At 37.8% G+C, this 21,653-nt stretch overlaps 1 protein-coding gene across 1 annotated transcript in view; it reads right to left on the reverse strand.

The window, feature by feature from the left end:
* Nucleotides 1–364: 364 nt before the first annotated feature.
* The window catches only part of HADHA (hydroxyacyl-CoA dehydrogenase trifunctional multienzyme complex subunit alpha), a 65,290-nt gene continuing 44,001 nt past the window's right edge, over nt 365–21,653 (reverse strand). Inside the window, exons 14-20 of the mRNA XM_001380161.5 lie at nt 18,120–18,206; nt 4,633–4,773; nt 3,929–3,997; nt 3,205–3,400; nt 2,160–2,274; nt 977–1,122; nt 365–886 (exon numbers count right to left, since the gene is read on the reverse strand). Coding sequence (XP_001380198.2) covers nt 741–886; nt 977–1,122; nt 2,160–2,274; nt 3,205–3,400; nt 3,929–3,997; nt 4,633–4,773; nt 18,120–18,206 — 900 coding nt within the window. The 3' untranslated portion in view covers nt 365–740. The remainder of the gene's footprint in view (nt 887–976; nt 1,123–2,159; nt 2,275–3,204; nt 3,401–3,928; nt 3,998–4,632; nt 4,774–18,119; nt 18,207–21,653) is intronic.

A 21,653-nucleotide genomic window follows, 5' to 3' on the forward strand; every position in this document is an offset into this window, starting at 1 on the left:
ATTTGGCAGTAAAAAGAGCTCCATTCTTTCTCATCCTTGTCCTGTCTTTCCCTTCTCCCTTAGTTCTCTAGAGCAGCAATAAATAGAGCTGTAGCAGGAATGCACAGTTTGATGAAGAGCCAGAGATGTAGCTGGGAAAGTCTGAGTGCAAAGAACATTTGTGGACAGTCAGATTTACATACCTGTGGGCTCATTAAAAGAATGGCCATAATTGCATGACCTTTCCCTTGAGGTACTGATGGAAGATCTGAGGCGTTTTCTGGATCCTACCTTTCTTTAAAGTAAAATATTCCGTGTTTGTTGGCTCTAGGAAGCAGTTGTTTAACCAAAAGGGGAGGTTCAACGAGGAGAAAAGGAAGGTGGGGAGGCTTATAAAGTTTGGTTTTATTGTTAGATGTGAGTCATTCTAGCAGGAATCAGTCCTGCCATTGGCCTCGCAGGTTATTGGCAGCAAAGGTGGCTCTAGATGTATGGACCAACTTGGGTTAGAATCTAGAGTACAGTGAGTTCCATCTTCTGAAATGAAGTACAATAAACCCAATTCAAAGCTGGTAGAACTGGGAGCCACCAAAGGTTGGTTAGAACCTAAGGCACTTTAACCAGGGGCTAGACTGCAAAGGTTGAGGGTGTTTTCCCACCAAGTTACCCAGACAAATCCAGACACTGCACAGTTGGAGATAACACTACCTCCAAGCTAGAGGTTAAGTGTACGTCTTGCACAAGGGAAGACCCCCGCCTGCTCACTGATAAAACTTTTTGCTAGGGTTGTTGGCATGGTCAATTAGTAGTTGGCAAGGGGTGAACTGTTTTCCATAGACTGCCTCATATTTCTTCATCCGGTCCACCAACTTATGAGCACCATACAGATCTGAGAAACGGAAGGGACCTAAAAAGAGAATGTTTATCAGATAATGAGGGAAATAACAAAATGAATATTTACAATACAAGATCATCAATCTTTAAGACATGAACAAACCTCCAAGACATGGGGGGAAGCCAAGGCCAAAGACTGCACCAATGTCTCCCTCTTCAGGGGAAGCCAGGATACCTTCTTGTAGGCACATGACTGCTTCATTCACAAATCTTGTCAATACTCGGTATTGGATCTCTTCTGGGGTACATCTGCCAACAGGAAAGGCAATTAGGTTGTGAAATATCTCATTCAAAGGGATTGAAAGATGAATGCATACAAATGAGGAATGATAATTGAATTTAAATTCAGTTCAAGCCTTTATCATAGGGTTGGTGCCAAACTAGTGTCTTCAGGGCCTGAACATAACTTCAGGGCTTCTGACACAAGAGGACTTGTTCATAAGCCCCACTTTTGGGGCAGTTTGGTGGCTTAGCAGATAGAGAGCCAAATCAAGAGATGAGAGATCCTGCATTCAACTCTGGCCATAGATACTTCCTAGTCATATGACCCTGAGTGAGTCACTTAATCCCAACTACTTAGCCCATTCTACTCTTCTGCATTGGAATTGATACTTAGTGTTGATTCTAGGACAAGGTAAAGGTTTTGACCCCCCCCTCCACCTGCCCCCCAATCTTTCTGTAGGTCCTTCTACCAGGAATAGGAAAGCAGAACACAGCAGAGGGGGTCATAAATGCCTAAAACACTATAAAGACTTCTTTGTTGCCCAATTGCCAATTACTCACAGTATCATTGCAAATGCTGGGTTCTTACCCATAGGAATAGATTAGGGGGACCAGTATCTCTCTCTGTTCAGATTCGGGAGTAGAAATCTTAACTTGGGTCTGCATCAGTGGGATGGATTGATAATACATACTTTTTGAATAATATAGAATCCAAATTAGACTATGTAGAAGTGTCTGAAGAGTAAAAAAGTGAAAAACCAGGGGAAGCTAGGTGGCTCAGTGGACAGAGAGCCAGGTTTAAAGACAGGAAGTCCTGGGTTCAAATATAACCTCAGATACTTCCTAGCTTGTGTGACCCTGGACAAGTCAGTTAGCTCCAGTTTCCTAGTCTTCATCACTCTTCTGTCTTGGAACTGATACTTAGTATCAATTTCTAAGACAGAAGGTAAGAAAAGATAAAAACTGTAGACAACTATACAATTAGGCACTGGGAGATAGAGAAAAATGATTGTTTTCTCAGATAGAGAAATACATTTTCACCCTGGGCACCCCAGTTGACTTACACTTCGGCTGGAGCAGACACCTTCATATTTGACAGAATTTCATTCATGGCAGAGTTCAAACTCCTGCTCTTCACTCCTTCCTGGTAGATGTAAAAGCCCTTTCCAGACTTGCGACCTAGAGGAAGCATTAAGAAAAAGAATCACTAAATTCTTAGGCCATTACTTGAATCCTTGTTCTACTGGCCTCCCGAGAAGACCAGATGATAGATGATTCACATTTCTTATGTGCCTATGTGCAAAAAATGTTCTGGGTGCTAAAGAATATATAAAACTAATCTAGCAGGCGAGGGAAGGCATATACACAAATAATACAAAAACAACATGTTAAGTATATAAGAAGCATAAAATTTGAATGCTCTAGCTAGATGGTACCTATTCTAACTTTCCATCCTTGAATTTGTATCTAACCAAAGAAAGCCAGTCTCCTTTTGGGGAACAGCAGCTAGTGAAGGATGTTTCTAGAGCTTCATAACACAATAACTAGATAAGAGATGTTGCCTTTAGGATATTTTAAATTCTTTTGGATCCTAAAGCAAAGAGTTGGCCTCTAAGGCATCAAAGTTCTCTTCCTGGTTCTGCTGCTGTTTGGTAACTTGTCCAGTGCAAGCCGTCTATCTGATGTGCCTCACTCTCATCTACTGCACTGAATCTTTAAGTTCTCATTTGTATGTTTAGAGATTGTTTTTTCACACCTAAAGACTTTAAGCAAAACTTAAAGATGCCTCTTCTTTGGCCTAGATTACAGAAGCATTTACAAGTCTATGGTGCAATGTAAATGCCAGCCTATTTGGTACGTGGATCAGATGATGGCAAATCAAAGTGCCTGAAAGAATAATTGTACAGCAGTTTAGTATAGCCAGGTAGACAAAGGCTGATTTTGAGTGACTGCTAAAAGCAACTTCTTATGGAATAATTTTTAGAATTTTACTCAGTCCTTGATTTTACCCTTAACAGCCAGTCTACTCCATTTAGGTCTTCTGAAATTCCTTTGACCTGAGACTCCTTGGGAAACTTCTGGGAGGCAGAGTTCTCTAGGGCCACTCACCCAAGAAACCTCTGTTGACCATTTGTCTCAGCAGTTCTATGTTTCCACCTCCAAAGCGTTCCCCAAAGGCTTTGGTCAGCGCTGTTGAAACATGCAGAGCCACATCAACACCAACTTCATCTACAAGTGTGGCAGCACCCACAGGAAAGCCCATGTTTGTAGTCAGGCTATCCAACTTCTTAGGCTCAACACCTTCCTGGAAAAGAGAGGAAGGAGACATCATGACAAAGTGCACATCTGAGAGAACAGAAGGCACAAAGCACGTCAGGTGCCATAAGCAGGTCTGATGGGCAAATAGCCTTTGGAGAGGCAAAAAAAGTTGTTGTGCTTTTCAAGCACTGGCTGAAATCTACGGAAGGAGAAAAGAGGCCACAGCAACAATCAGTAAAGTGCCTAGAATATGTTGGTAGGATTGGCTCATCTCACTGGGAGAAGCCTTTGTACTAGGCAGGGGAAGTGTTACCTTGTGCCTAATTGTCTGTTACTCTGTAGTGGATACAGAGTAATCTCAGAAGCACAACAATTTCTCCTACATTAGGATGTGGATCTCCCAATACTCAGGGCGAATGAAGTTGTGCTAAAAGGTCTGTGAAAGGGAGCTTAAATCCCATTAGGCCTGTGTCAATATAGTAACGTTTAGGATTAGATTTGAAGTTCAACAGGATGAAGTAAGGAGCAGAGTTTATCTCAGAAATGTTTTAACAGGTAACACCAAAACACCAACCTGCAGAATTCGGATGACTTCAGACATCATGGGTGTAAGGCACCTGGTGGTATAGAAGCCTGGTCCATCCTGCCAAATGAGAGAATATAAAAACTCAATAGGACCTTGGCAACTGATATTACTGAAGTATTAAATAATTGCAAAAATAGAGACACTTCCTCCAAGAAGAGCAGGGGCAGTAAACACTCTTCAGGGGAAGAACTCACCTGTAGTTTTGCTTCCCAGGCATGGTATTTTGTCAGTTACCCTATCTGACAGATAGCTGGAAGGGACACCAAAGACTATTTTGACAGCCAAGGTAGAAGAAATAATACCAAAGATTTACTATTCTGACTATTCATATTTACAAAGAAAGCCAGGATATCATCCTATCACTATCATCATAGAACAGGGCTAAAAGTCAGAAGGCCTAGATTCTAATCACATTCTAACGCTTACTAGTTGTATGACTGTGGGACATTCTCAACCTCTGAACACCAGTTTCTTTATCTGCCAAGCAGAGATAATAGCTGCTCTGTCTACCCCAAAGGGTTGTTATGATGATCAAACGAGGAGATGGATGCAAGAGTGCTTGGCAAACTATATAGCGATATATTCACATAAGGTGTGATTATTTCTGATGATAATAGTAATTATTATTTATTGGGAGTTGAAGGGAAGGATCATATGCTTTTTCAGAACATGTAGCTACATAATCCTGTTACCTTAACTACAATGATCACTTTCCCTTGCTTGAGACCAACTGAGACTGCAGAGGCAATTGTGTCCTTGGAAGTTTTTTCTGTTGTAATGATCTCTAGTAGCTGCATCTTGTCCACAGGAGAAAAGTAGTGCATTCCAATGACCTAGAGTGGGGTATAAAAAGCATTAAATACACTGGTGCTTAGGGAAACTAAAATCAATGCCTGAGACAGCTAAAGATGATTAATGTGGCAAATAACTTTGATGTGGAGATGTGTGCTCCTTAGTGAAAATTTTAGTATATTTGCAGAAAGCCTGCTGGAAAAAAAGTATGATCTATTCTCACTCACCTGGAAGCCAAATCTTTCTTCATTAAGGGCCATTTTGTTCCCATCAATAGTTAAAAGAGAAGTCACTTTCAAAGACTAGCACTAGAATTACTATCAGAGTAAAGTAGTTGGGAAGTGTAATAGAGGTAAAATTTGATGGAGGTGAATATGTTGCCACATATAACAAGAAACTTTTGAAACTTTATTCTGGGGAATATACAAGTAAAAAGATGGGTAGTTCACATGGCTCAAATGCTATATGGGCATTCTGAAGATTTATAGAAAAAGTAAAGAAGATACATTGCATATTGTACAGATTGCCTGACAAACTTACTGGAAAGACAAGGACAAGAGTCACATGAGATTGGCAGGGATGAATGGATTGTGATCTGCATCAGAGAAAGAAACATCCAACCTGATGAGATCAAAAATCCATTTGAAGATCTAGATAAAGCACAGAGGCTTACTTAAGTTTTGAACTTCAAGCTAACACAGGCATTGGTCATTCCCTCTCCCACTGAAGTCAACTGAAGGAGACACTATCTGGAAATGGAAACGGTAGGGGCTTCCTTCACCTTAGGATTAATCTGTACCTACTACAATTGACTAATGGGATTCTACCTGGGAAGACATCATTCAGAGGGCATCTTCATCTCAGGATCCTCTTGGCTACCCAAAGCTTTGGCCCTCCCAGCCTCAATGAAATCAACTGGGGGGGGGGGGGAACCAAATAAGGGAGATACTAAAATAGAGACTTCTTCAAATCCACCTCTTCATTGGAACCCCTTTATCCACAAAGTTTTTCCTACTGGGCAATATGCCAGGAAGACAGTTTCTGTGAATGTTAAGAGTCAGGAGATGGAATGTCCCCTCTTTAGTCTCTCCTAAAAGGGCCCCTTTTCTGGCTAACCAAAATGTACTAGAATACAGATAGTTTTTGTTATTCATAAATTCACATCACACAAAATTGACTTTATATAAGGAATTCTGAAAGGAATCTGCATTCCAAAAAACATCCATATTAACTTTACTGTACAGCTGTGCTCTCTTTCTCTGCTCCTGTCAGACTTGGCATTTCATTACCTCTTACCCCATCACCAAAAATTTTTTTAAAACTTCCAAATGAAAGCAGAACAGATGTACTCTGTTGGCTAGATTGGGGACCTGGCTTGAGACCTCCAGTGCTGAGAATGGAGACCTTTGCCCAACTCTACTCACCTACAATTTGTCTTCTGTCCATGTTGAGGTACCATGTATTTGCCCCCGAATCCTGTGTGTCACCTGTCCTTTCTTGTCTGAATCTGTGTCCCATATGTCTACTCCTGTGTTCTTCTCTCTGTGCTGGCCAGACCGCATAATGTTCCTTCTGTTCTCACTTCTTTGTCCTTAGCCTCTACATGTTCTTGAATTGTGTGCTGGCTCCCTCCCTCCCTAGGCATGGGGCCCCTTTCTCCCTCTCCATTCTCCTCCCTTTCTCATGTCTGTGGGAAAATTCACATTAATGTAAAAATTGCTTCATGTAGAGGTCTACAAAACAGTCCACTTATGTAAAATGAGAACTGCCTGTAGTCCCTATCCTTAAAAAAGAAAAAATCCCTTCAAGTTTAATATCCTTTTCTCATATCATCCACTCATCCTTTTTGTTACTAAACTCCTCCATAGAAGAGTCTATACTTGCTGACTTCATTTCATGTCTTAATAGTTGGAAAGGATCTTAGAAGATCAGTTATATAGTTCTATCTAGTCTCTCATTTTAAGGAAACTGGGGCCCAAAGAGTTTAATTTGCCCAAAGTCACACAGGCAGTGAAGGAGAGAGATCAGATTTGAACCCAAATACCCTCAATCCAATCTAATGTTTTTCCATTCTACTCTGTCCCCTCTCCCAACTCAGTTCCATGCAATATAGATTCCAATCCCACCAGTTTACTGAAAATGCTTTTCAAAGGTGAACTCTTAATTGCTTTTATTATTCCTCATGATAAAATGGATTTGATTTCTAATGCTGCTTCTGCCTTTGTTAGCTGTGTGACTTTGTCACTGAACTTCTCTGAGCCTCAGTTTCTTTATCTGTAAAATGGGGATATAACACCTAGAGTACCTTCCTCACAGGGTTATTGAGAGGCTTAAATTAGATACGTTTGGAAAACACTTTGCAAGTATTAAAATGCCATACAAATATGTTATTACTATTTGTCCCCAACCCATTAACTACCAAATTGTTAAGTAAATTATACCTCCAGGAAATTTCTCAAATCTGTTCTCTTTTGTTTATGCACAAAACAGCCATTACCCTAGATTAGGCCTGGATTATTATAATTACCTCCTAATTGGTCTCTCTAACTTCAGGCTCTCCTCTGTCCAAACTGTCCTTTACACAGCTACTAATTTCTTGACCTATAAGCCAATTGTCACTCCTTGTTCAAAAACCTTCAGAGATTTCCTCTTCTCTCTAAGATAAAATACAAACTGCTTAACCTAACACTGAATAATTGCTATAATTCAGCTTCAATTTACCTTTCCAGCCTTATTTAAAATCACTCCTTTCACTCAATATTTTGGACAAACTGAACAGTTATTTTCCAAACTCAACCAGGCATTTCCTGCTTTCCATAGGAAATGTCCTATGCCTAGGATGCTCTCTTTTCACTTCTGGCTTTTAGAATCCTTATTTCCTTTAAGGTATTGCTTGGGTCTATATCCCTCATCCAAAAATATTCCATAATCTTCCCAGATAAAGGTAATTTCTCCTCCCTCATACTGTGATCCTTTTACCCAAAAGTTCTCAGTATTATTGTTTATAGTTCCTTTATTTGCTCACTTTCCTGCTTAGATTTAGTGAAGGTATTTGGAACTTTTGCTTGCCAAATTTGTCTATAATCTGAATAATAATAATTTTTTTTAACTTTAAGCAAATGCTAGAGAGACAAGAGTCATCTAAGTTTCTTCTCTATCTGCACTAGGACTTGCATAGCCATAGGGACTATTGTTATAAGCCATAGAAGAGGCCCAGACCAGAGGCTTCAATAAATCTCACTGGAAAATGAAAGTTATGTGTTGGGCTATTCTTTCACTTCCCTTCTGGAGACAGAGGCTTAACATATAACCATCTATACTGAAAACATTTGCTACTAAAGGCTGGGGAAACAAAGGTAAGTGTTGGGTCACCAATCTACTTTTTCAAAATATGTTCCTCAAATTCCTGGACAAGGGCCAATCAAATAAAATTCCAGAGTTACCTTGGCATTCTTGGAATCTGACTTCCAGGCATGTTTCTAGCCTTAAGTCAAACTACTCTCCTCAATATACCTTATGTGCCCAGGGTCCCAACAGTATTACTTGCTGCTACTTGAACATGTCATATGTTTTCTTATTACTGGGTCTTCTCATGCCTAAAATTCCCTCTTGTCAACATCTCTGCAAATGAAAGGCTACTCATATTTCAAGATCCAGGTTCTATTGACATGCAGCCTTCTTTTCTTCCTATAGCCATATGTAATTTCTCCCTTCTTTTGAAATCCCAAAGGACTTTTACATTCTTTATTGTGTCATTGTGTTATATTCATATTAATCCTTTAATCTATAGATTCCTGAAAGGCAGGGAACTGTATTTGTTCTTCTGTATCCCCCTTGGTATCTATTAGAGTGTTTTGTATGAAACAAGCCCTCAGCAAATAAATGTTTGTTGAACTGACTATACAAATTACTTAGGTACCCTTCTTTCTAAAACTCAGCTTTCATTTCTCCAAAGTATTTGAAAAATAAGCCTGGAGGTGGAGTCAAGATGGCGGGCAGAGGCAACAAACATTCAGACCTCTGAAAACCCTTCCTTACAAGTTACAAACTAAATGCCCCTAGGGGATTGAAAATCAAACCTAACAACAAGACTGAGCCAAGGAAACCTCCTGCTGGACTCAAAAGGTACCTACCCTAAAGCCAGAATTTGAGAACACTCCAGTTTAAGGGAAAGGAAGAAGGATGGTCCTGGACCCCTCCTCCACCTAGAGTGCTAAGCCTCCTGCAGAAGCTGGAACCTCTGGGCGGGCAAAGGCGTTGGTCTGGAGGGAGTACTTTGCGGGCAAAGCTGTGCCAGGCTCAGAGCATCCAACACAGGCAGTGGGGAAGCAGATAAAGAAGAAACGCAGAGTTCAGAGTGGGCAGCAGTTGCAGCAGCAGAGACACTCCATATTGTCCCCACCCTTTCCCAAGGTTTTGACCTCAGGGCACATCCAGCAAACCAGCTGGACTTAATCCCATCAAAGCCTTCAGAGGGCACTGCTGGACTTAATCCCATCAAAACCTCCAGAAGGCAGGGGAAACTCAAGCTCCAACACCCTTCCCCCACAGACTGCACTGAGAGATTTACTGACAAAACTCCAAGGGTGGAGCCAGAAAGAAAAGTCCAAAACCACCAAAAAATGAGAGAAGCAAGAGCTCAGGCAACTACAGGGAGTATAGAAGGGGTAAATATGAACAAACAACAGAAAAAGAAAAAAGAAATTACAATCGACAGCTTCTATACAGGCAATGAACAAAGAGCAAATGCAACAGAGAAGGATGAGGGAACACCAAGCAAAAAAAACAAAACAGAAAACCTAGCGAATTGGATACAGACTCTGGAAGAACTCAAAATACAATTCAAAACACAATTAAGAGAGGCTGAAGCCGACTGGGAAAAGAACTTAAAAACTAAGATAAGCCATCTGGAAACTGAGGCACTTGAACTAAAACAAGAAAATAGTGTCTTGAAAGTCAAAATCAACCAGCTTGAAGATGAGGCAAAGAAGATGAAAGATGAGTCAAAGGAGATGAAAGATGACCTCCAAAGAAAATCAGAAGGAGAAGGCAGAAGGAGAAGGATGACCAAAAAGCCAGGGAGAAATCCGGTCTTTAAGAATCAGAATACAACAACTAGAATCAAGTGACTTCACAAGGCAGCAGGACACTATAAAACAAAATGAAAAAATTGAGGAAAATATGAAGCACCTCATTCACAAAACAGAAGATTTAGAAAATCGTTCGAGGAGAGACAACTTAAGAATCATTGGTCTACCAGAAGACCATGACAAAAGAAAAAGCCTGGACATCATACTCCAGGAAATTATCCAAGAAAACTGCCTCGATATTCTAGAACAAGAGGGAAAAGTGGAGATTGAAAGAATCCACAGATCACCTCCTGTACTTAATCCCCAACTGACAACACCCAGGAATGTTATAGAGAAATTCAAGAACTATCAGACCAAGGAAAAAATATTACAAGCTGCTTAGAAGTCATTCAGATACCATGGAACCACAGTGAGGATAACACAGGATCTGGCTGCATCTATAATTAAGGACCAAAAGGCATGGAATAGGATATTCTAGAAAGCAAGGGAACTAGGTCTACAACCAAGAATCAACTACCCAGCAAAACTGACTATATTCTTACAGGGGAAAGAATGGTCATTTAACAAAATAGATGAATTCCAAGCATTTGTAAAGAAAAGACCAGACCTGAACAGAAAATTTGATGCCCAAGCACAGAAATTAAGAGAATCATCAAAAGGTAATTAAAAAATAGGGAAAAAAGAAAAACAAAACAAAACAAAAAATTTTTAAGAGACCCAATAAGTTAAAATGATATGTATTCCTACAAGAAAAGAGGTCATTGGTAACTCTTAAAAATTGTTATTATCATCTGGGCAGCTAGAAGAATTGCACTTAGAGGGAACAGTGATAAACTGTATAGGATGAAATGCCAAGACATAATTATGTATATAGATATATGTATGCATAAATGCATATACATGTGTGTATATATAATATATACATATACAACTAGAGCTAAAAAAAGAGGTTAATACTAAAAGAAATTGGAAAAGAAACAAAAGGGGGTAAATTTATGTCACAAAGAAGCTCATGATGGGAGGGGGGAGAACATCAATACATCGGAAGGGTATAGAGGTTGGAAATAGGAACTACTCAACTCTTACGTGCATTGAAATTGACTCAAAGAGGGAAGAACAATCCAATCAATTGGGGCAGAGAATAGATTTGTGCCCTATAGGGAAGGAGAAGGGTAACAAATGGAATGGTGGGGAGGGAAGCAGTACAAGGGAGGGAGAGGGTGGGGATAGTTTATTTATTCATTCATTTATTTTTAATTTATTTATTTAGTCAATTTAGAACATTATTCCTTGGTTACAAGAATCACATTATTTCCCTCCCTCCCCTCCCCTGACCCTTCCTTCAGCTTATACACAATTTCATTTGGTATTACATGTGTCCTTGACCAGAACCTATTTCCATGTTGCTGGTATTTGCATTAGGATGTTCATTTAGGGTCTACATCCCCAGCTGTATCTGGGGGGGGGGGGCAGTTTAAATAAATTAAAGAAAATAAGGGGGGAATAAGAAGGGAGGGGGGTAGAAAAGGGAAGTAAAATAAGGGTAGGAATTAGGAGGACTGATTAAAAACAAAACATTGGTGTAGAAGGAAATACTGAAAGAAGAAAAGGCAGGACTAGGAGTACATATCAAAATGCTCGGAAATACACAGCTGGTCATCATAACTCTGAATGTGAAAACTCAAGCGAATAGCAGAGTGGATTGGAATCCAAAACCCTACCATATGCTGTCTACAAGAAACACACATGAGGAAGGTAGACACACATAGGATAAAAGTAAGAGGATGGAGCCAAATCTATTGGGCATCAACTGATAAAAAGAAGGCAGGAGTCACAATCCTGATATCTGACAAAGGCAAAGTAAAAATAAATCTAGTTAAAAGAGATAGGGAAGGTAATTGCATCCTGATAAAAGGCAGTATAGTCAATGAGGAAATATCAATACTCAATATGTATGCACCAAATGGCATGACATCCAAATTTCTAAAGGAGAAACTAGTGAAGCTTAAGGATGAAATAGATAGAAAAACTATACTAGTGGGAGACCTGAACCGTCCTCTACCAGAACTAGATAAATCAAACCAAAAAATAAATAAGAAAGATAAGAGAAGTGAATGAAATCTTAGAAAAATTAGATATATGGAGAAAAATAAATAGGGACAAAAAGGAATATACCTTCTTTTCAGTAGCACATGGTACATTCACAAAGACTGACCATGTACTAGGGCATAAAAACATTGCAAACAAGAGCAAAAGAGCAGAAATGATAAATGCAATCTTCTCGGACCACAATGCAATGAAAATAATAATTAGTAAGGGTACATGGAGAGGCAAATAAAAAATTAATTGGAAATTAAACAATACAATTCTCTAAAATCAGTTAAAGAACAAATAATAGAAACAATTAATAACTTCATTGAAGAAAATGACAACGATGAGATATCCTTTCAAAATCTATGGGATGCAGTCAAAGCAGTACTCAGGGGGAAAGTCATATCCTTGAATTCATATATTAACAAATTAGAGAGAGCAGAGGTCAATGAATTGGGCATGTAAATTAAAAAACTAGAAAGTGAACAAATTAAAAATCCTCAGATTAAGACTAAATTAAGAGATCCTAAAAATCAAAGGAGAAATAAAATAAAATTAAAAGTCAAAGAACTATTGATTTAATAAATAAGAGTAGAAGCTGGTACTTAAAAAACAAACAAACAAAATAGACAAAGTACTGGTCAATCTAATTAAAAAAAGGAAAGAAGAAAACCAAATTGATAGTATCCAAAATGAAAAGGGAGACCTCACCTCTAATGAAAAGGAAATTAAGGCAATCATTAAAAATTATTATGCTCAATTATATGGCAATAAATATGGCAATCTAGGTGATATGGATGAATATTTACAAAAATATAAATTGCCTAGACTAACAGAGGAAGAAATAGACTACCTAAACAACCCCATATCAGAAAAAGAAATTGAACAAGTCATCAAAGAAATCCCTAAGAAAAAATCCCCAGGTCTAGATGGATTCACAAATGAATTCTATCAAATATTCAAAAAACAACTAATCCCAATATTATACAAACTATTTGGCAGAAGGAGTTCTATCAAATTCCTTTTACAACACAAATATGGTACTGGTTCCAAAGCAAGGCAGGTTAAAAACAGAGAAAGAAAACCATAGACTAATCTCCTTAATGAATATAGATGCAAAAATCTTAAATAGGATACTAGCAAAAAGACTCCAGCAAGTCATCACAAGGGTTATTCACTATGACCAGGTAGGATTCATACCAGGAATGCAAAGATGGTTCAATATTAGGAAAACCATCGACATAACTGACCATATTAACAAGCAAACCATCAAAAATCATGATTATTTCAATAGATGCAGAAAAAGCCTTTGACAAAATACAACACTAGAAAGCACAGGAATAGAAGGGCCTTTCCTAAAAATAATAAATGGTATATATCTAAAATCATCAGCAAACATCATCTACAATGGGGACAAACTAGAAGCCTTCCCAATAAGATCAGGAGTGAAACAAGGATGCCCATTATCACCTCTATTATTTAACATTGTACTAGAAACACTAGCAGTAGCAATTAGAGAAGAAAAAGAAATTGAAGGGATTAAAATTGGCAATGAGGAGACCAAGCTATCCCTCTTTACAGATGATATAATGGTCTATTTAAAGCACCCCAGAGAATCAACCAAAAAGCTAGTCAAAACAATCAACAACTTTAGCAAAGTTGCAGGATACAAAATAAACCCACATAAGCCATCAGCATTTCTATATATCTCCAAACACATCTCAGCAGCAAGAATTAGAAAGAGAAATTCCATTTAAAATCACCCTAGACAATATAAAATACTTAGGCATCTATCTGCTGAGACAAACACAGGAAGTATATGAACACAACTACAAAACACTCTCCACACAATTGAAATTAGATCTAAACAACTGGAAAAACATTGACTGCTCGTGGGTAGGATGAACTAACATAATAAAAATGACAATCCTACCCAAATTAATTTACTTATTTAGTGCCATACCCATTGAACTACCAAAAAACTTTTTTACTGAATTAGAAAGAAACCATAACAAAGTTCATTTGGAAGAACAAAAGATCAAAGATATCCAGGGAAATCATGAAAAAAAAATGCAAAGGAAGGAGGACTTGCAGTCCCAGATCTCAAACTATACTATAAAGCAGTGGTAATCAAAACAATATGGTACTGGCTAAGAGACAGAAAGGAGGATCAGTGGAACAGACTTGGGGTAAGTGACCTCAGCAAGACAGTCTATGATAAGTTCAAAGATCCCAGCTTTTGGGACCAAAACCCACTATTTGATAAAAACTGCTGGGAAAATTGGAAGATAGTATAGGAGAGATTAGGTTTGGATCAACACCTCACACCTATGATAAAGTCATAATGGGTGAATGACTTGAATATAAAGAAGGAAACTATAAGCAAATTAGGTGAACACAGTATAGTATACATGTCAGACATTTGGGAAGGGAAAGATTTTTAAAACCAAGCAAGAGCTAGAAAAAAATCACAAAATACAAAATAAATCATTTTGATTACATCAAATTAAAAAGTTTTTGTACAAACAAACCCAATGCAACCAAAATTAGAAAGGAAGCAACAAATTGGAAAACAATTTTCATAAACAAAAACCTCTGACAAAGGTCTAATTACTGAAATTTATAAAGAACTAAACCAATTGTACAAAAACCATTCTCAATTGATAAATGGCCAAAGGACATGATAGGTAATTTTCAGTTAGAGAAATCAAAACTTAATAAGCATATGAAAAAGTGTTCTAAATCTCTGATAATCAGAGAGATACAAATCAAAACAACTCTGAGGTATCACCTCATACCTAGCAGATTGGCTAACATGACAGCAATGGAAAGTAATGAATGCTGGAGGGGATGTGGCAATGTTGGGACATTAATGCATTGCTGGTGGAGTTGTGAATTGATCCAACCATTCTGGAGGGCAATTTGGAATTATGCCCAAAGGGCGCTAAAAGATTGTCTGCCCTTTGATCCAGCCATAGCACTGATGGGTTTGTACCCCAAAGAGATAATAAGGAAAAAGACATGTACAAAAATATTCATAGCTGCGCTCTTTGTGGTGGCAAAAAAATTGGAAAATGAGGGGATGCCCTTCAATTGGGGAATGGCTGAACAAATTGTGGTATCTGTTGGTGATGGAATACTATTGCGCTCAAAGGAATAAATAATAAAGTGGAGGAATTCCATGGAAACTGGAACAACCTCCAGGAAGTGATGCAGAGTGAGAGGAGCAGAACCAGGAGAACATTGTACACAGAGACTGATACACTGTGGTACAATCAAATGTAATGGACTTCTCCATTAGTGGCAATGCAGCGATCCTGAAAAACTTGGAGGAATCTACAAGAAAAACTACTATCCACATTCAGAGGAAACACTGTGGGAGTAGAAACACAGAAGAAAAACTGCTTCAATACATGGGTCGAAGGGATATGGTTGGTGATGTAGACTCTAAATGAACATCCTAAAGCAAACACCAACAACATGGAAATAGGTTCTGATCAAGGACACATGTAATATCCAATGAAATTGTGTGTTGGCTGTGGGAAGGGTAGGGAGGGAAATATTGTGATACTTGTAACTGTAAACCTTAAAATTTCACAGACTTATGAATGTTAAAAATTTTACTCCACATTGAGGAATCCTCCAATTCCCTACTTGAAAATAATTCCCTACCAGATAGTGAGAACTCTACTTGAATGTGAAAACTCCTTGCTATGGGAGTATCCCTACTCCATCCCTACTTTAGACTGCCTTAGGGCAGAAAACTCCTTGCTAAACAATGAAAGTACTTGAAAACCATACTTATAAAGGAAAGGAGTTCTTTGAGCCATGCCTGTTTTTGGAATTGATACAATTGGATGCTAGGTGCCTATAAAGGTGGGGCAACTTGTAAACTACTTAGACCTAAAAGGTGAAAACTTACTCAGAGGTTTTCTCTTAATGAAATTAGTCGACACAGCTGCATTTTTTTCTGACTTACTAAAGAGATTAATCTACTCAGCTGTGAATTCAAAATGGGCTGTCTTTTGGAAAAGATCTACAGTGATTGGTAGATGGAAGAACTTAGGGGAGGTGACATAGGAGATTTTGCCCTTAAAAATAAGAGCTCAGAGAAGAGCTGAGGTGATTCTGAAACATTCAGATTGAGGAGGACTCATTCTGAAACATTCAGATTGAGGAAGGACTGATTCTGAAACATTCAGATGGAGGAGGGAGCTGGTGAAAGCAGCTGAGATGATGCTGGCCTGGTGTCACTAGAATCCTTGCTTAGGCAGACCTTGTGGTGGGTGTTAAAAGACTGACTGACTGATCTCTCTCTCTTAAGACTCAGGTCTAGGCCATGTTGGCTTAAGGTCCTTCATACTTATTTCCTTTTTCTCTCTTTCTTTTCTTTAATTCCACATTTGTATTAATTAAAATCTCTATAAAACCCAGTTGACTTGGGTATTTGAATAATTGGGAATATTTCCCTGGCGACCACCTTATATTTGATTTAAAAACCAAGACACTGTAGTGAAACATTTTCTGCGGTCAAAATTACTCACCCTCTCTTATATCTATCACAATTTATATCTTCCACCATTTTAACTCACTACAGTTTAAGACCTTCACCATTTTAAATCTCACATAACCAAGGAATAATGTTCTAAATTGACTAAATAAATTAATTTAAAAAAAAAAGAAAAAGAAGCCCTTATTCACACTCAGTTCAACAAATATTTATTGAAAACCTATAAAATATAGAACATATCTCTGGGCACAAAGGAAAATAAAAAGGATTCTTAGAAAGGATTCAATCCTTGTCCTCAAGGAGCTTAAAAGTTTTGCAGGGGGATTAAGATGCAAGTTGAATACATAAGTACATAAGAAAAGGAGTAAGTGCTATATAAGGACTTCAAACTGAAAGGTCATCAACATCTGGGAGAGAAGAGGTCAGTATAAAAATCCCTGAAGGGATCATTATTTGAATTAGGCTTTCAAAGACAGGCAGAGAGTAAAATGGAAGAAAGGGTAGGAGATTAAATGGAATAAAAATATAAACAAGTCCATGAAAAGTTAGAGTGCAGAACAGGCAGAGATTACTCATCAAATTATTATGATTATATAGTATGAGATGAGGTTAAGAAAGTAGGATGAATGTCAAATAAAGGAGTCTGAACTTTACTTGGGAGGCAAGAGGGAGAGTCACTAGAGACCAGAGTAAAAGTATGATATGATAGAACCTAGAAGCCAGGGATGACTCAAGAATCATTATTTGCTAGAGTTGTCTGTTCCTACATTAAAATGACCCTAGACTTTATGCCTAACTTGTTTCTTATCTTATTATGAATTCTTACTCTCAATTGTTGTTGGAATGTTTATCTGTATAGAAATGGGTGTTCAGGAGAGTTATTAAAGTTAGATATTTAGCTCTAGGAGCCATCTGCAAAGACATGATAATTAAATCCATTTCAGGATTGCAGTGAAGACCAAGTAAGAATGTATATAAGTTGTTTTGTAACCCATAAAACATGTTTGTTGCTTTATACAGCAACTGTATTAAAGTCTTTTACAAACAAAATAGTATTACACAGATGTTATTTTATCTTTAGCTTGAATCATACATTAAGTTCCTACTACGTGGAGAGCATGTTGCTAGACTTTACAAGAGACACAAAAGAAATAAGACAATTCCCTCAAGTCAGATTAACAATAATAATAATAATTCATTAGGAGAAATAAGATTTACACGCAAATAATGACTATAGAACAGAACAATGTACATAGAAAGTTTACAACCAGGTGGCTCAGTGGACAAAGCACCAGGCCTGGACATAGGAGGTCCTGGTTTCAAATGTGGTCTCAGATACTTCCTAGTTGTGTGACCCTGGGCAAGTCACTTGACCCCAACTGCCTAGTCCTTACTGCAATTCCACCTTATAACTGATACTTAGTATAGATTTTAAGATTCCTTTTTTAAAAGAAGAAAGTACACACACACAGTGCCTTTTGAGGTCTAGGCTTAAGCCCTTTAGGAAATATTCACATCACACCTCACTGTTACCAACTAATAATTCCCATCCTTTAGGAAACTCATAATCCCCAAACCACTCATTTTCTAAATCTTCTGCAGAAAGCTCTAAGTAAACTGTTTTCAGTTTTTTCACAATTTATATTTGTTAAACTCCACAAAATCTAATTAGAAACTTAGGAAGGGTAAAACTTACCTTTTCAGGTCTTTTGCTAACAGAAGCAATTTCACCAATTGGGAGAGCTGATGTGTTACTAGCAAAGATACAATGAGAGGGCACCACCTGATGAAATAAAACAAAGGATATTAAGAATATATATATCAACTTCTTCATAAAGAGTCCAACGAAAAACGAATCAACAAAATTCAATCCAACCTTTCATTCTATATTGCCCTAGCAGGAGTTTTCATTAGTATAAAGTATAATAATCATCATTTTGCCAGCTCCATAATATCTCATTAAACATGGTTTGTAGGCATTCAGAAAAAATCAGTAGTGATCACTGAAACCAACCTGGATTTTCTGAGAATGAATGACATCTTATTCTTTTTTTTTTTTAATAACAACTAGAATGATAGATCAAGGCAATCGTGCCTTAGACAGACATAGTAGATGCTTAATCAATTTTTTTTTGCTGATTATGAAATATCTTGTTTTTTTCTCTTTTTTTAAATTTAATTTAATTTTATTTTTCACTTTAAACATTATTTTATTTGGTCATTTCCAAACATTATTCATTGGAAACAAAGATCATTTTCTCCCCCCCCCCCCCCTTCCCACTACCTCTCCCATAGCCGACGCACGATTCCACTGGGTATCACATGTGTTCTTGGTTCGAACCCATTTCCATGTTGTTGTTATTTGCATTAGAATGTTCATTTAGAGTCTCTCCTCAGTCGTATCCCCTTCCCCCCTGTAGTTAAGCAGTTGCTTTTCCTTGGTGTTTTTACTCTCATTGTTTATCCTCTGCTTGAAATATCTTGTTTTTAACAGAGCATCTGACAAAATTTCCCAGCATGTCACTGAGGCTAAGATGGCTAAGTATGGACCAGATCATCACAATGTTAAATGGAATCATAGCTAGCTATACCACCATTAAGTACTGATTCAATCGTTTATTTCCTACCTCTAAAAATTATCTAAAACTGCATATGTGGTCTCCTGGACACAGATGGGGGGTGGGGGGGGGAAGCTGTAGTCAGTCTGGAAGTGGGGTTGGGGGTGGGAAAGTATATACAGCGAAAGAAAGGAAGAGTATGTTCTCTTAAGCACTGGACAGGAAGAATAGTACACACACCAATGGCCAATTAATGGTTGATGTGAGGGAGAAATCATTTTCCCCAAACAGAGAAGTGTGGGGGTCAGGAAACTTAGAGCTAGAGTACTTTATAGTAACAAAGCAGAAAGGAACACAGGATAAAGAATAAACAGCAGAATCAACATTGTCAATTAATAGTTCTATCAACCCAGTGTCTTCTTTAGTGGAATTTCCATGTTCTTTGCTTCCCCAGTACTCTCATGTTCAACACTTTTATCAGTGGCTTGGATGAAAATGTAATAAAGCATTCTATGAATTTTGAAAATAATCAAAATCTAGGAGGGGCAGATAGGCATCTGTAGAAATCTAGCTGACTCAAGATTCAAAATGCTCAAAAGGTTAAAATAGGCTGAAAATGAGACAGTGGAATTCAAAAGGTAAAAATGTTAGTGGTTACATTTAAAGTTTAAAAAATATCAAGTATAGTCAAGATTTAGGCATGGTAGTAAGCATTGTGACAAAAATCTGATTAAAATTAATTTATTTACGTCTGTCTGATCTATAATTAGGTGACTCCTAAAATCAAATGGAGCCACATCTCAGAATGGCCAAGAGGAAAGATTATATCTATGGTGTCCTACGTGACTAAAGACTGGAAAGGAAGAGAGAATGTTTGGAACCTGAATTTCTAAATAAGACCTTGAAGACAAAAGTTGAAGATAGGAATTAGAAAATGAGAGCAAAGAGCGCAAAAATTCCTAGGAGAAGGGCTAGAGCAGTATCTAGGCACATTGCTGCATAGATACCCCAAAGCATGAGTATCAAGAACAACAAACCTAAAAATTTTTGCTTTATAGCAAGGGTGGAGGACAAGAGTCCATTGCAGTAATCTGCATATTGTGATAGGCCTGACTTTCTATCCACTGAGCCACCTAGCTGCCCCTAAGAATATCTTTATCCTGCCCTGCCCCTATAAGATTCTAATACCTACCAATGCCTCATATCATGTTCCTTTAAAAAATAGAAGCATGTGTCACCAACAAAGCCCTTTTCAGGGCCCAGATATCTAGACCATATTTTAGTATAATAGTCAATTTAGTTAGTAAATAAGAATTTATTAAGAGGAAGTTATGTTCCAGGCACTAGGCTAACCAATGGGGATTAAAAGAAAGGCAAAAGACAGACCTTGCACTAAAGCAGCCCACAAAAAACTGTATAATACAGAATAAACTGTAGACAATCAATAGGGGGAAAATTCTTGCTAGCATTAGGAGGATCAAGAAAGGAAGATGGAATTTTAGATTAGTTTGAAGGAAACCAGGTAAGGTAGAGGTTGCAGATGAAGACAGTGAGTATTCCAGGCATGGAAACAGTCAGTGAAAATATACAGAATCTGGAGATGAGGTGTCTTGTGTGAGGAATAGCAAGGTGGCCAGAGTATGTGATAGGAATTAAGAAGTAAGACTGAAAAGATATTTTAAAGACCAGCAGAAAAAGAGGAGAGCTAATCAAATTAACTCACAAAATCATATAATCTCAGCATTCTAGGGACTCAAGAGATCATACAGTCCAAACCCATTCTACCAAAAGTATGAATCTCCTCGACAACAATCCCAATAAGTGGTCATCTGGAGTCTACTTGAAGAATTCCAGTAGTTTCTGCTCCTTCCCATGGCAATCTATTCCATTTTTGTATAATTCTAGCTGTTAATAAGTTCTGCTTTCTACTGAATCAAGATCTACCTATGCAAATTGTGCCCCATGGTCCTAATTCATTCTTCATTTCCTTATAAACAATTCTTTCACAAATTCTGGCTTCCACTACCCTTTAATTCTTCAGAAGACGTCACAAATGACTTCAACACTACCTAAACCAAAAAAGCACTTCTTCATTTCAGTCTTATATACTTTCTCAAAGTTTCTAACACTGTTTTCTCCCTAGATTCAGTTTTCAGGGCATTGAACTTTCTGGTTATCTTCTTTAGATACTACATAGAACTTAATGGGAGTGGGGGAGAGAAAGAATGCTACCAGGGAAAACAAGAATATAAGGAAGAGATCAGAGGAGTTCCCAAGAATCTATCCTTGGCCCTCTTTTCTTCTTTAAGGATTCTAGTAACATTATCCACTTTCTCAGTTTAAACTGTCATTTATAGACAATATAAAAAAATCTCCTAACTTTCCTTGAATTTTATTGAAGACAATCTAGACCTGAAAGTCTCAATAGAAACACAAACTAAACTTTTCATATTCAGCTCCCGACTGCTCCCCATCAAAGCAATGTCTTTTAAAACAAAATACTGAGAATTTCTGATTAATTGCTATTTTTAGTAGGTAGGAAATTTCTGTCCACTATATATAGCTTACATGTAATTTCAGTCCACTACATATAGTTCTCTACATAGCTTTTTGCCAAATTTTGCCATGTTTTTGTTCATTTCCTGAATCTACCCATCCAATTCTATAGATTT

Source organism: Monodelphis domestica, chromosome 1 (assembly GCF_027887165.1).
Source record: "Monodelphis domestica isolate mMonDom1 chromosome 1, mMonDom1.pri, whole genome shotgun sequence".
Classification (NCBI taxonomy): domain Eukaryota; kingdom Metazoa; phylum Chordata; class Mammalia; order Didelphimorphia; family Didelphidae; genus Monodelphis; species Monodelphis domestica.